General features: G+C 39.1%; 3 protein-coding genes across 3 annotated transcripts; 2 read left to right on the top strand and 1 right to left on the bottom strand.

The window, feature by feature from the left end:
• Positions 1–1,753: 1,753 nt before the first annotated feature.
• LOC307073181 (extracellular calcium-sensing receptor-like) lies at positions 1,754–5,160 on the bottom strand (the record flags this gene model as incomplete). Its single annotated transcript, XM_079732884.1, has 8 exons — positions 5,066–5,160; positions 4,649–4,943; positions 4,283–4,572; positions 3,814–4,109; positions 3,295–3,500; positions 2,956–3,177; positions 2,747–2,870; positions 1,754–2,652 (listed from the first exon to the last, which is right to left on the bottom strand). Exons 1-8 carry the CDS (start codon positions 5,134–5,136, stop codon positions 1,754–1,756), a joined length of 2,403 nt encoding a protein of 800 aa, XP_079589010.1. The 5' UTR covers positions 5,137–5,160.
• A 1,390-nt stretch (positions 5,161–6,550) lies between these two features.
• LOC307073180 (extracellular calcium-sensing receptor-like) lies at positions 6,551–9,999 on the top strand (the record flags this gene model as incomplete). The annotated part of the gene is made up of 7 exons (XM_079732883.1): positions 6,551–6,699; positions 6,862–7,156; positions 7,252–7,541; positions 7,714–8,009; positions 8,276–8,481; positions 8,582–9,011; positions 9,086–9,999. The coding sequence occupies exons 1-7, from the start codon at positions 6,641–6,643 to the stop codon at positions 9,997–9,999; spliced, it is 2,490 nt and encodes an 829-aa protein (XP_079589009.1). The 5' UTR covers positions 6,551–6,640.
• Positions 10,000–11,263: 1,264 nt separating this feature from the next.
• LOC307073179 (extracellular calcium-sensing receptor-like) lies at positions 11,264–15,287 on the top strand (the record flags this gene model as incomplete). Its single annotated transcript, XM_079732882.1, has 10 exons — positions 11,264–11,274; positions 11,764–11,898; positions 11,992–12,286; positions 12,432–12,518; positions 12,661–12,930; positions 13,087–13,293; positions 13,404–13,682; positions 13,830–14,057; positions 14,157–14,280; positions 14,374–15,287. The coding sequence occupies 10 exons, from the start codon at positions 11,264–11,266 to the stop codon at positions 15,285–15,287; spliced, it is 2,550 nt and encodes an 849-aa protein (XP_079589008.1).
• Positions 15,288–15,369: the final 82 nt, after the last annotated feature.

The raw sequence follows: 15,369 nt of genomic DNA, 5'->3' as shown, positions 1-15,369 counted from the left end.
GCTTTGCTGGATACTTGAGTTCCTTTGAATTTAGCTTCCTTTATATAATCCTTCTGTAAATAAATTTTTTTTAATTCATGCTGCTGCATGTCACAGCCTTCCCTTAAAAATTGATTCTTAGTCGCAAAGGGACTTTACCCCACACTGTTAAGTGTGTACTAATCCATGAAGTTCTTTCTACCCTGTTTTTATGCAGGTTTTACCTGAATAAGACTGCAACTCCTTTTCCAAATTACTTCTTTACTACTACTACTACCAACAACATCTTGGGCAGGTTTTCAAACGTCTCCTAAGCCACAGCCTCAAAGTACAGCCATGGAACTGTCAGTTCTTCCTACATCAGATAGCATACCACAGACAGGGGACTAAGGGGTCCACAAAGATCTAGAGAAGACAAGAGATGTTCAAGACTGGCCAGTCCCTACCATCGTCAAACAAGGTTGCTCCTTTCTGGGCTTTGTGGGATATTAGGGGACATTTATTGCTTCCTTCTCCAAAGTTGCCGTTCTCCTACAGAGCCTCCTCCATCTGTCTTTTGGCCGCTCTACGACGCCTGTGACATGAACAACGGAATGCCAGACCGCCTTTCAGTATTTGACAAGCATTGCTCAGTGCACCCATTCTTGCCTTTGCTGATTTGTATACGCATACCAGCCTGGACGGCTTTGGTGCGGTCTTGTTGCGGAACAGGATGAACGATGAAGGAACCAGACACCGAAGTGATGGGGCGCCAACTTGTCAACCCTTACAGTTGCACTTATGACATCTGGAAGGAGTATCAACAGCTGCAGGACATACCAGTGTGGAGAAGGTCCTGACCATTCTCGTGCCATTCATGCAACTCTACAGTAAATCCAATGCAGTTACCCTCTTGAACTCATAGGGCTAGAATACCTCTCCTTGGAAAGACCCGCAGAGGCCTTTCCGTTCATCTTGGTAATCAGACTTGTTTTCACGTTATGCCCTAGAAGTACCAACCCAGGACCTGACGGCCAAGACCACAGTAAAAGTTTTGTAGACAGCACTAATACTGTCCCAAAAGTATGGGACAGTAGATAATAGAAACATCGCAAATAAGGGTTTAACAGGGAATGTTGACTACTTTACATTTGCGATGCTTAGTTTGACCACCAGATCTGTACAAAAAGAGATGAAAAATATAAATATTGTGTTCTCTGACTGAACTTTTAGGTAAACATTACCTTTACCTCTGGAAAACTTTGTGCAGGGCTTAATCTGCAAGAAAGGAAACTGCTGTATGCATCCATTAAATAGGTATGTTCAACAACTTTTGTGTCCTTCTTGGCATTAGAAGTCTCATCTGTCGAAGAAGCTTATTCTCATTAACATATTGCCATGATATTCAATAGGTGTTATCGATAAATTGCAAATCAGACGTTTAAATTTGGTTTATTAATGAAAATGAAATTGTATGTAATAGTGTAAAAATGAGACATGACACATCATTTATAAGTTAAAGGTATTTGTTTTTTAATAATATAATGAAGTTTAATCATAGTAAATCATAGCTTTTGCAGCCATTCACAATTCTATAAATAGTGAGAAGGGTATTACACGCTACCCAATTAATGACGGAGGCGGACCCTGGTACAAGAGCCAGTTTGGGTCTTCTACCGGACCTCGAATCACAATGCCACAAAGACCTACACTAAATAAAAACTTTGTATGATTCTGAAAGTTATGCTGAAATTTCTAAATTATTATTTTCTATTTAGAAAATTAGAAATACACATTATCTTTTACCCATTAAATGTTTCTTGGTGTTTTTCTCTGGCCTGAATAAAATAATAAAACACTTTGGAAAGAATATACAGAAAATTAATCCAAAACTAGAGGCCAATATTGCAAAAACCTCCACAGCCACAGTAAACTTCCCAGGAGAACTGATATAAGCTGGGATAAAAGTGATCCAAACAGCACAGAATATGAGCATACTGAATGTAATAAGCTTAGCTTCATTAAAATTGTCAGGTAGTTTTCGTGCTAAAACAGCTAACACAAAACAAAATACAGCAAGGAGCCCGACGTACCCAAGCACAGCCCAGAAACCTAATGCTGAGCCTAATGCACATTCTAGAATGATTATCTCCTTATAGGTGGTCAGGTTTCTAATGGAGAAAGGAGGCTTCAGAACCAACCAAATAATGCATATCAAAACTTGAACAAATGTAAAAGATATAACAGTCATTCTCTGTTGTTTAGAGCCAAACCATTTGACTACATTGCTACCTGGTATTGTAGCTTTAAATGCCATCAACACCACTATAGTCTTGCCAAGAACACAAGAGATACAGAGGACAAAGGTGATCCCAAAAGCTGTGTGGCGAAGCATACAGGACCAGTCTGAGGGACGGCCGATGAAGGTCAAAGAACACAGGAAACACAGAGTCAAGGAAAAGAGCAGCAGGAAGCTCAGCTCAGAGTTGTTAGCTTTAACTACAGGGGTAAATCTATGCTTGAATAACACTATGGCTGTAACGATGGTCAAACAGGCTCCTGCTATGGAGAATGCTGCCAAAATAATTCCCAATACCTCATTAAATGAAAGAAACTCAACAAGCTTGGGAAGACAGATGGTCTTCTCTGCATTGGGCCAGAACTCCTTGGGACAAAGGGAACAGTCAGATGAATCTGGGGAAAGATATATATTCAGTTTTCGCTATTATTATAATATTTTGTAACTCATCATTTCATTCAGAATTAGGATCATGAACATTGGTTGTACCAGTTGTATTACTTGTCTCTCCTTCAGCACATGGTACACAGTCATAGCAGCAAACTGGCTTTCCCTTCTGGAGAACCTTGCGTGTTCCCGGTGGACAGCTGTCACTGCACACGGACACAGGCACCTGACGCACACATAGACAAACAGCTTTACATACAGTTTGGAAGCAGTTGTGTTGAAGGAATCAAAGAATATGTTGTCCTCCCTGCCTGTATGCCACCATCTGCCCAAATGATTTCCCTTTTGATATTGAACTTCTGGCCAGGAGAAAGGGACTCATCATAATGTCCCACGGTTACAAACTCCAGACCACCGTTCTCATTTCTCTTCCAGTTAATCAGCTCATAGAAGGCCACAGGGTCACCATTGGCATCAAATGAGACGTGGTAACCATTACGAGAGAAATTCACCCTTTTCAACTGATCAAGGACCTGTTTAAAAGAAAAAAGAGTGAAAACACAATTGCATGATTAAGATATTGACAGTCAATGAAAAGCTGGCACCCTCTTCAAGGGTTTGCTTTAACAATGTGAATTATTGTTATTAACCTGCACTGGCTCTATTTTCATGAATTGGTCAGATAGTATTGCTGAGTTTATCTTCTTACACACAATATTGTGTATAGCGTGTGCTATTGCGTAAACGGCTTTGTACACCATGTTTGTGATTCTGAGCTGAGAGGTGTCAGTGAATGGGTTTTGGAGCTTCTGTATATCTTCAGATCCATCACAAACTCTGTTCGCTGAGCCAGCGCCTAGAAAAAGAGAAACAGGAGTATATGTTGTGATAATGAAAACATCAAAAATAATAACAATAATAATAATAATAATAATAATAATAATAATAATAATAATAATATAAAATAAGCAATTAAATTGCCATATAAGGCACTAAGGTAATTTCTTCTCAAAAGACGATTTTGTTATCATAATTTTATGAAGAATTATATTTTCAATTAAAATAATGAATCGTTACAGTTTATAATGATGAATAATTATGATAATAATAATTTGTGGTTGTATTAAGCTACATTACAGTATTTCCACACTATTTCCAAGATTTCTCACGTTTTTCTAGCAGACAGTTGAATGCACCCTCCCAGAACTCCGAAAGCACGTGTGAAGCAGCGACCTTAGCAGGAGAAAGATCTAGAAGGTATTCTCTAAAGCCTGGTATTTTAGATTGCGGAATAGCAAATCCAATAGCTCCTTCACACAACCGAAATCTCAGAACCTCCGGATGGGTTACCCAGGCCTCACTGCCAATCCATTGGCGAGGAGGAGAGGGATGTACGGTCAGCTCTTCCAGCAGAACCCACAAGTCTCCTGGGGATGTAAATGCCACGACAACCGTTGCTGTGGACCTGTAGAGATTTTCAAACATAAATAACTTATACATAAAAATATATTTATTTTCATAAAATAATGTATATTTTTTTATTGTAGTATAGTTGATACTAAGGTTTTATAATGATTATATGCCTTTAAGCTATCTTGGTTGGCATATTAACATTTTTTGAATAATTAATGTATGAACCTGCGAATCACTTCAGCCACCTGTTGAATCTTGTTCTGTGGATCATATCTAGTGATTGATTCAGAGTATTCCACACATATACCCTCTTTCTGTGCTGCTCGTAAAAAGGACGCCATCCCATTGTTACCATAGTCTGAGTTAGACTGAACAGTGCCAATCCAAGTCCAACCAAAATGTTTCACGAGTTTTGCAAGAGCAAGAGCCTGGAAATGATCACTGGGGATGGTTCTAAAAAAGGTTGGGTATTGCGTTTTGTCAGACAAACATGCGCATGTAGCGAAAGGACTAACCTAAGGAAAGAATTTAACATTAAAATGTGTTTTTACAAAAGAGAGGGATAAAAGTTCTGCATAATAAAATAAATACTTGTGGAATATCAAAGGGCCCGATGATTCGTGATATGCTGATGGATTGCGTTGATCCAGAATCACCAATAACTGCCAACACCCTTCCCGATTGCGAACACACTTTTGTGTTTTTATACATAGACAGAGGGTCATTTGTAAACTGGAACGCCGACTGCACGGCCATGGGTGGTGAGGAGCACGAATCATGGATTTTATAACCAAGCGTGACCCCCGGCAGAAGATCTGTGCTGTTGTTGATCTCATCGATGGCAAAGGCCATTGCACGCGAGAAGCGCAGTTCCCGGGTGTCCATGCTGTGAACAAATATAACGTTTTAAAGATTCACCAAAAATAATCCTTTGTTAGGCTCTCAATTATATAAAATACAATTAAAATAAACAGCAACCACTTGTATTTTATTCTTTGACTTACTCACCTTCCTGTGCATTTGAGAGGCTCTGGAAGGCTGCTGTAGTTTTTCTTCACTGTTTTCAAGTAGTAATGCATGGGGAAAACACCCCCAATAATGTAATCCCCTCTCTGCGTAAATGCAGGTAGCTGAGGGGTACCCTGGAGCAAACAATCAACAGAATCATTGGCAGTCTCTGCATTAGATGAAGCCTCTGTTTTCATTACTAGACCACTCTGAGATTTATACAAAGAAAGCGCAAAACATAACGAAAATAAACCCAAAGTCAAGCTTGGTTTGAGAAAAACTGCAATCAAGATACCCATCCTTAAAATGAGCATGTAAGTGCTTACAGGGTGTTACAACTAGGCTATATAAATGATAAGATAGATGCTGCCCTCTTTTTGCATTACGTCAGATTCTGCACAAAGGAGAAATCTCAACCGCAGCCAATAGAATGAATCATTCACATTTTAATCATTCAGTTGTTTGATATTCATGGATGAGTTTCTAAAGTTACACATGGTGCATGTTCTATGACAAATGGTTTTCAAATTTTAATATTATGATAAAAAAGATTAAAAACACATTATATTATCCCCTTGGCCCTGTCACAAATGGTAAAACACTGATCTCATTTTTGCCAGTTAACCCTTTTCATCTGATCAATAAGCTGTATATGGAGAAACACATGTAGACACCTAACACTCATTTTTGCATGAAGAGAGCTTCTCATACTAGAGTTAATAATTTAATTCTGTAAAATATAATACAATAATATAAATGTTTGTTATATCCTACACTGGCTCTATTTTATAGAATAGGTCATTTATCTGGTGATATATCTACTCAGGACATTTTTTTTTGTACTTTGTTGGCCGTTGTATTAGTGCCTTGAATAAATTTTGCAAAACGTTTTTATACCCAAAATGAAAGAATTAGAGTCAGAGTCTGTTTATGTCAATGTTTTGTGTTTACCTGGTTACGAAACTTAATCCTACACACTGCAGCTTTATTGAGTTTGTTTTGTGTTGGGATACCGGGGTACAAGGACACACAATAGAGAACTATAGAGACAAAGTATTCCCACTTTAGTTAGTGGGAATATTCAGTAATTGGATTATAGCCTAAAATAGTGTAATCTATTTTCAGTGTTATTACTTTTTTTCATCTGCTTGATGATTGGATACCAGTTATATCAAATGTACTGAAGCATCAAATGACATATACCGTAAGAGAGTCAGCAGTTGTTGGAGAGTCTATATAAGCTGTTGTAATATGAAGAAGCCGCCTCATCCGTATCACGTAGCCCTTGTGATAAGGATGAAGAGTTCTGTTATTGTCATGTTTGGGCAAACCCTTTCTCTGGGATTGGTTGTGCTCTGTCTTTCAATTGCTTTGAAAGAGTCTGCAGATGGCCTTCTACAGAGACCTGGCCCTACGGGCCCTGAGAACAGTGGTAAGGTTGGGATTGGGGATTTATCTGATGCAGGGAATGCTACTAATTCAGTTAAATGTGTGCTTCGAGGCAATCCTCGGCCCACTGCATTCACACTGGAAGGGGACTTCCTTATTGGAGGTGTTTTTTCAATACATTACTCCATGAAAACAGTGAAGCATAACTACACCAGCCTACCAGAGCCTCTAGAATGTACAGGGAGGTGAGTTAGAGGGGAAAAATGTGTGCACAGGTAAAACTGAATTAAGATTTACAGTAAAAAAACATACTGTAAAAATCTATGTTATCCAAATCTGCAGCGTCATCAACCTTGATATAAATTGTCCGTAATATGTGATAAAATGCATTTACCAATCTCTTGCAGCATTAACATGCGTGAATTGCAGTTTTCAAGTGCTATGATCTTCGCAGTGGAAGAAATTAACAACAGCTCGGAGCTTCTGCCGGGCATTACACTCGGTTACCAAATCCATGACTCCTGTGCCTCGGTACCCGTAGCTGTCCAGGTGGCGTTTCAGGTCACAAACGACTTGCAGCAGTTGTATGACTCAAACAAAGGGTGTTCACGATCTGGTAGGGTAACGGCTGTAGTTGGTGAGTCTGGATCCACGCCAAGTATCAGCATGTCACGTATATTCGGGCCCTTCGATATACCACAAGTAATGTTTCTAACAATACAGAATATTTGAATATACCAAGTTCCTTGTGTGGCGTTTTTTTCTTTAAATGCATTGTGTTTGATTTTCTCTTTCAGGTTAGTCACTTCGCTACATGTGCGTGTTTGTCTGACAAGACACAATACCCCACCTTTTTTAGAACCATCCCCAGTGACCAGTTCCAGGCAGAGGCTCTTGCCAAACTCGTTAAACAATTCGGTTGGACTTGGATTGGCGCTGTCCGGTCTAGATCAGACTATGGTAACAATGGGATGGCGTCCTTTTTACGAGCAGCGCAGAAAGAGGGTATATGTGTGGAATACTCTGAATCCATCTTTCGCACTGATCCACAGTACAAGATTCAACAAGTTGCTGACGTTATCCGCAGGTTCATGAATTTAATTAATCAAATTTTGACCAAAAAAGTACATCCATATTCAGAAGTATTTTCTTTAAATATTTTTTTCTTCATGAACATCACATATTTAAACAGCACATTATGTAAATGGTTCCCTATTTAAGTATGACATTGAAGTAATTTTAATGACATATTTTCTAAGGTCTACAGCCTTGACTATCGTGGCATTCACAGCATTAGGAGACATGAGGATTCTGTTGGAGGAGTTGGCCAGCAAGCCCTTTCCCTCCCGCCAATGGATAGGCAGTGAATCCTGGGTAACTAATCATGAAATGCTGAGGTTTGGTTTTTGTGCTGGGGCCATTGGATTTGGTATTCCACAATCTGTTATACCTGGCTTTAGAGAGTACCTTCTGGATATTTCCCCTACCAGCATAGCTGCATCTCAGCTGCTTACTGAATTCTGGGAGGGTGCATTCAACTGCCAGCTAGAAAAAAGTGAGAGGATAGAAATTCTTCCAACACATCTTTCATGTGATTTACTAGTTTGAATTGACTTGACACAGATATAGAACAAACAGAAACATAAAAAATTAGAAAATCGACATCAAGAAATAATAATGCAAAACAGTTTGTATATACATATAAATATAGTATAATCATAATATATACTATATGTTTATTAACACTACATTACATACATTTTCTGTTAAAGAAAAAACCAAAACTTTCTGTTTGTCACATAACCTTGTCTCTGTTTATAGAGGCTGACTCAGCACAAAGAGTGTGTGATGGAACTGAAGATCTACAGAAGCTCCAAAGCCCGTACACTGATACTTCCCAGCTCAGAATCACAAACATGGTGTACAAAGCTATTTATGCAATAGCACATGCTATACACAATTCGGTGTGTAAGAAGATAAACTCAACAATACAATGTGACAAATTCATCAAAATGGAGCCAGTGCAGGTATATGTAATTAATAAAAAAAAACGTGACACGTTGAAAATGATATTATTTGTGCTATATATGTCATGACCATTGTTTTACTCTGTTTACATATATGCAGGTCTTTCAACAGTTGAAAAGGGTTAATTTCTCTCGTCATGGTTACCACATATCATTTGATGCCAATGGTGACCCTGTGGCCTTCTATGAGCTGATTAACTGGAAGAGAAATGAGAACGGTGGGCTGGAGTTTGTAACAGTGGGACACTACGATGACTCGCTTCCTATTGGACAGAAGTTCAATATGATAAAGAACATCAGCTGGTCAGATGGTGGTGGACAGGCAGGAATAACTACTTATACTTCATTTAATTACATTTATTGTCTTCTTGCTGTATGCAAAACAATATGTTTATTTGTACATCAGGTGCCTGTGTCCATATGCAGTGCCAGATGTCCACCGGGAACGCGTAAAGTTCTCCAGAAGGGGAAGCCGGTTTGCTGCTATGATTGTGTACCATGTGCTGAAGGAGAGATAAGCAATATTACAGGTATAGCACATTTTATTCATGATAATGTTGACAATTTTCTCCTCTCCTGATTTAATATTTGTGTTTTTTTCCAGATTCATCTGACTGTTTGCCTTGTCTCAATGAGTTCTGGCCAAATGAAGAGAAAAACGTGTGTCTTCCTAAGCCTGTTGAGTTTCTCTCCATGCATGAGGTCCTGGGAATTATTTTGGCAGCATTCTCAGTTGGAGGAGCCTGTTTAACCATTGTTACAGCCATAGTGTTCTTCCAGCACAGAGCATCTGCTATTGTTAGGGCCAACAACTCTGAGCTGAGCTTCCTGCTTCTCTTCTCCTTGACTTTGTGTTTCCTGTGTTCTCTGACTTTCATTGGTCCACCTTCAGACTGGTCCTGTATGCTTCGCCACACAGCTTTTGGGATCACATTTGTCCTCTGTATCTCTTGTGTTCTGGGGAAAACTCTGGTTGTGTTAATGGCCTTCAGAGCTACACTGCCAGGTGATAATGTTATGAAATGGTTTGGGCCTGTACAGCAGAGAATGACTGTAGTAACCTTCACATTTGTTCAAGTTCTGATATGTACTTTGTGGTTGATTTTAAATCCCCCTTTCTCTATTAGAAACCTGACCACTTACAAGGAGAAAATCATTCTAGAATGTGCATTAGGCTCAGCATTAGGTTTCTGGGCTGTGCTTGGGTACATTGGGCTCCTTGCCGTATTTTGTTTTGTGTTAGCTGTTTTAGCCCGAAAACTACCTGACAATTTTAATGAAGCTAAACTAATAACATTTAGTATGCTCATATTCTGTGCTGTATGGATCACTTTTATTCCAGCTTATATCAGTTCCCCTGGAAAGTTCACTGTAGCTGTGGAGATCTTTGCTATTTTGGCCTCTAGTTTTGGATTGATTTCATGTATTTTCCTTCCAAAGTGCTTTATAATTTTATTCAGACCGGATCAAAACACCAAAAAACATTTAATGGGTAAAAATAATTCAAAGGGTTTATAACTTTTGCATAACTTTTAATCCTGTCAATTGATGTCTTCACTGTTGCAATACATTCCTCATTTGGTATTTGATTTAGTTGACTAACAATGATTATGATTTCTAAATAAAATAAACACACTGCATCGACATCGCACATGTGCATGGCTTGTTACAACAGACAGCCACCAATTTGAAAAACTGCAAAGACCTCCTCATACCTTGTGAAGCGACTTGCACTAGTGGCGTGTCACTTTTTGAGTCGTAGATTAATAAATTGTAATGGTAACAGTTTACAATAATGTGCAGTCATGATGACTGTGTATTAGAGCTTACAACATGAGCTCCAATACACGCTTACTAATACATAGCTTACAAGAAATAGTATTTTGTTATTTAGTCTGAAAAACCATTGTTGAAAGTTAGATAGCGATTATGATTAAAGATTATTCCACCCTAGAGCTGTATGTACGTTCCGGGCTACTAAAACATGGCAACATTGCAGTCGCTGTAGTAAGTACTGAACCTGCTTACTAAGAAGATATAAAGGGCCCATGCTGGAGTAACTAAAACACAACGCTCCTTATTTTTATGGGATTATATCAAATCAACCCTGCTAACTCGCTGATCAGAACCGCTGCTCTGGGTCAGGTTGCTACGGGTCCTGCTGTTGATATGCAAGTACTGTGGCCACTATCGTTTAGAAACATAATGCTTGGATTATGCTGTTTAGGGAAATAATTATTTTGGAAATCCCTCACCTACCATTTATTCAGTCTAATCCTATGGGTTTAAAGCCTCAACAGTTACAACTAACATGTGGATGTGTGAATAATGACAAGTAAAGGACTATTCTTAAATGCAAAAACCTAAAAATTGAAACCCACAGACGGGTAGAGTGAAGCCCACTCTACAGTGAAATGCAGGCTGGTTATTACTATAAATGAGATCATTGAAACGGACGATATGTTAATAGTGTTTTTAAGTGTAGCCTACCATTATTGAGAGTTGCTTAATTTAAAGGGAAATTACGCATAATACAGGACAAGTGTTTCAGCGATAGAACATCAAGAGAGTGTGTCTTGTCCATAATGAACGTATTGCGGGCGCCCATCACAACCAGGTCTAGTTATTATCATGTTTCTCACGTACCCTTATTCAAATACTTCATTTAAGCATTTGACCGTTTTGAAATGTGAGCTGCTCTCCTGACTGAATTTTCTTAAGATGTAAAAGTCCTCTAGTGTGAGCTTGGCATTACACACCTTTTCTTAAGGTGTGTTGCAGGATGAGGATGGGGTACAACAAGACACAACAACACAGAGTGGCACAGGCTAGGCTATAGCAAGGCTGATTATTAACATAGAACAGCATAGCCAACTGAATATCAGCAAAGTGATTTATATATATGTGTTACTACCATCTAGTGGTACTGACAAGTTAATTCTGTTTGTGGCTGTTATTTCAATACAGATCAAAAAACAGATGGTATATATTTTGAAACACTTATGGAATACCACCAACAATACAGTCCAGGCCCGCCCATAAAGCTTTTGACAAGTTCTGATAGGCGTTTTAAACAATAAATAATGATGCAACTGGCAAAGAGGATGGCATTAGACTGTATATAAAGTGAAATATTTCAGAAATAATTTATTTTGCAAGAGAAAAATATGATTGGAGGGCTGTCATGAGAGCCCATAAAGAATCACATTTGCTTTTATGTGTATGTTTATTTTTGCTCTCTTTCTCCTCTCACATGTCATCAACAGCTCCCTTCTTGTGTAGATTACAGAGACAATTTAATCTGAATGGCATGCACAAGTTTGGGGATGTCGTTTTGGGGGGGATCTTTGAGATCAATTTTTTCAGTGCTTTTTCTGAACATTTTACTTCAGAGCCAAAAGATCCAATCTGCTATGGGTATGTTTACGATAGTGATTATCAATGTTATTATAATATGACATGGAACAAGTTTGTTTATATACAACAGATATTGAAGAATTTTCCTTTTAGATTTGATCTTGTAGGTTTCAGACAGGCCCAGACCATGGCCTTTGCTGTTGATGAAATTAACAGAAACTCCAAACTGCTACCTAATATATCATTGGGATACAGTCTATATGATAGCTGCGGCAAACTAGGGATCTCATTCCGTGCAGCTCTGTCTATGACCAGTGGCAGAGGAGAGCCGTTTCAATTAAATGAGAGCTGTAACGGGAAACCTCCTGTGCTAGGAATCGTGGGAGATACTTCCTCAACACGTACTATAGCTGTTTCTAGCATAGTAAGCTTGTACAGTCTACCAATGGTAAGTTATCACCTATTTGACAATCGGACAAGGCATCTGGTTGATGATTGCCATTACTTTATTAAGGCTAAGGCCAAATAAATCTGAATGAAATTGATGCAGATGGATCATAACTAACATATAATATAAATATACTATTTGACAGGTGAGTTTTTTTGCCACATGTTCCTGTCTGAGTGACAGGAGCCGGTTCCCATCTTTCTTTAGAACTATTCCTAGCGATGCATTTCAGGTAGGGAGCTTTCATTACCACAGAAACAATATTTGTACTGTGAACTTTTTGCAACATAAATGATCTGCATGCAACTCAAGGATTAAAAAGTGTATTGATGCCTTGATGCCTTGAGCTATTACATATTTATTTATCCAACCAGGTGCGGGCTATGCTCAAAATTCTCAGGCGGTTTAACTGGACTTGGGTTGGTCTTTTGATCAGTGATGAAGACTACGGACGCCACGCCGCACGCTTATTCCAGTCAGACCTGGCCCAGTCTGGTGGAGGCTGTCTGGCTTATCTAGAGGTTCTGCCGTGGGTGAACGATGTGGCTGAACTGCAGAGGATCGTTAGCATAATGAAGAAATCCACATCCCATGTGGTCATTGTTTTTGCGCATCCAAGCAACATGCTTAATCTCATGGAAGAGGTTGGTTATTCAAAAAATAGTGATCTAGTGCAGATTTTTTTCTTTTCATGTTTGACAATGCTTTTAATATAATTAGTTAGATGTTTCTGTAGATACAACATTTGAATAAAAAAATCTTAATGCATATATTTTGTGTAATATATTATATATTCCCAGGTTGTGAAGCAGAATGTAACAGGCCTACAATGGATTGCTAGCGAAGCCTGGAGCGCAGCCAAAGTACTCCATACTCCCAGCTACATGCCTTTCCTTGCAGGCACTCTGGGCATTGCCATCCGCCGAGGGGAGATACCAGGACTCAGGGACTTCCTACTGACCATACGCCCTGACAATGACACACTCAGCAGCCAGGACAACAACTTAGTGCGGGTTTCTCCTAACAGACTCAGATTTTGATATGCCTTGTTTGAACACCTTCAATAGACATGTGATCTCAATACTGCTTATGCTTGCTAATTAATCCCCTTCATTAGGTGAAGAAGTTTTGGGAGCACATATTTCGGTGTAAGTTTGTTTCTGCTGGAATGGAGGTGGAAGGTCAGACTCAAGAAAGACGTTGTACAGGGAATGAGGTTCTAAGGAATATTGAGACTGAATTTCTGGATCTGTCTAACCTCAGGCCAGAGTATAATGTGTACAAGGCAGTATATGCCCTGGCACATGCCCTACATGACCTTCTGCAGTGTGTTCCAGGGAGTGGGCCTTTCAAAGGTCAAAGCTGTGCCAGTTTACAGGGACTAGAGCCATGGCAGGTATGATTTCAGTTCAATATAATTGTATGGCCTTATTTCGCTGTAATTTACTTTCTGATTAAATCTTGATTTGAGAAAATCCATAGTTCAAAATGTTTGCATTGATTAGATGTTTGTTTCAATTTTGTTTACGTTTTTTGTGTACAGATGGTGTATTACTTGCAAAGGGTCAATTTCACTACAGACTTTGGTGATCAAGTCTCATTTGATGAGAATGGGGATGCTTTACCAATCTATGATGTGATGAACTGGAGGTGGCTCCCAGATAGAAGCACAGAGGTTAACAATGTGGGAGAGGTCAAAGAATTGGCTTCAAAAGTCATTGACCTTATCCTTGATGAAGAAAAAATCTTTTGGAATTTTGAATCACAAAAGGTCGTTTTAGCTTTTGTAAGGGACATGTTTCAATAATTAAATTGAATAATTTAATTAATAATTTATTTATTTTAATCTAATTTACTTTTTCTCCCTTAGCCTCCTGAATCTGTGTGTAGTAAGAGCTGCACCCCAGGCACCCGCATGGCCAGAAAGAAGGGTGAACCTCTCTGCTGCTTTGACTGCATCTCTTGTTCAGAAGGAAAAGTTAGCAATAGGACAGGTTTGTTTGAAACACATATATTTATACAATACACATGTTAAGTCCAAATAAATAACCAAAATGTATAAAAACTTCCTTCCTGTAATCCGTTAGATTCAACCGAATGTACCAGCTGTCCAGAGTCTTTTTGGTCCAACATCCAGCGTGATCACTGTATTCCCAAAAGCATGGAATTTCTTTCCTATGTGGAACCCCTGGGAATCTCCTTGACAGCTGCCTCATTATCTGGCACACTTTTATGCACTATTGTTTTGGGACTCTTCACCCGCCATCGTACCACGCCAGTGGTTCGAGCCAACAACTCAGAGCTTAGCTTCCTCATTCTTCTGTCACTCAAACTATGCTTCTTGTGCTCCTTGCTTTTTATTGGTCAACCAAGGCTGTGGACTTGTCAGTTTAGGCATGTAGCCTTTGGGATCAGCTTTGTGCTGTGTATCTCGTGTATCCTTGTGAAGACCATGGTAGTTCTGGCGGTATTCAAGTCCTCCAAACCAGGTGGTGGTGGTAGTCTGAAGTGGTTTGGGGCAGTTCAACAGAGAGGGACTGTCTTATTTCTGACTTTAATACAAGCAGCAGTTTGTATAACATGGCTTGTGTCTTCCTCACCAGCTCCTCATGAAAACACAGAGTACTACAATGACAGGATAGTAGTTGAGTGTGTAGTGGGGTCCACAGTAGGATTTGGAGTATTACTGGGCTACATTGGCTTTCTGGCTATTCTTAGCTTCTTACTAGCATTCTTGGCACGGAATCTACCAGATAACTTCAATGAGGCCAAGTTTATCACCTTCAGCACGCTGGTCTTTTGTGCTGTTTGGATAGCCTTTATCCCTGCTTATATCAACTCCCCTGGAAAATATGCTGATGCTGTGGAGGTATTTGCCATTCTATCTTCTAGTTTTGGGCTGTTACTGGCCTTATTTGGACCAAAATGTTATATAATTCTCCTTAAGCCTGAGAAAAACACTAAGAAAGCTTTATTGAGACGAGGCACACCCAGATCATAAAAACATTGAAATGATTTGTCATTGTTGTTTTAATAAATAAATGTAACCACTGAGGTTCTGTTGAATTTAGACAGGATTGCCA

The sequence above is a fragment of the Pollachius pollachius genome (assembly GCF_949987615.1).
Source record: "Pollachius pollachius genome assembly, chromosome: 3".
NCBI lineage: Eukaryota > Metazoa > Chordata > Actinopteri > Gadiformes > Gadidae > Pollachius > Pollachius pollachius.
The sequence above is the reverse complement of the archived record's forward strand: the minus strand, read 5'-3'. Positions and strand labels throughout refer to the sequence as shown.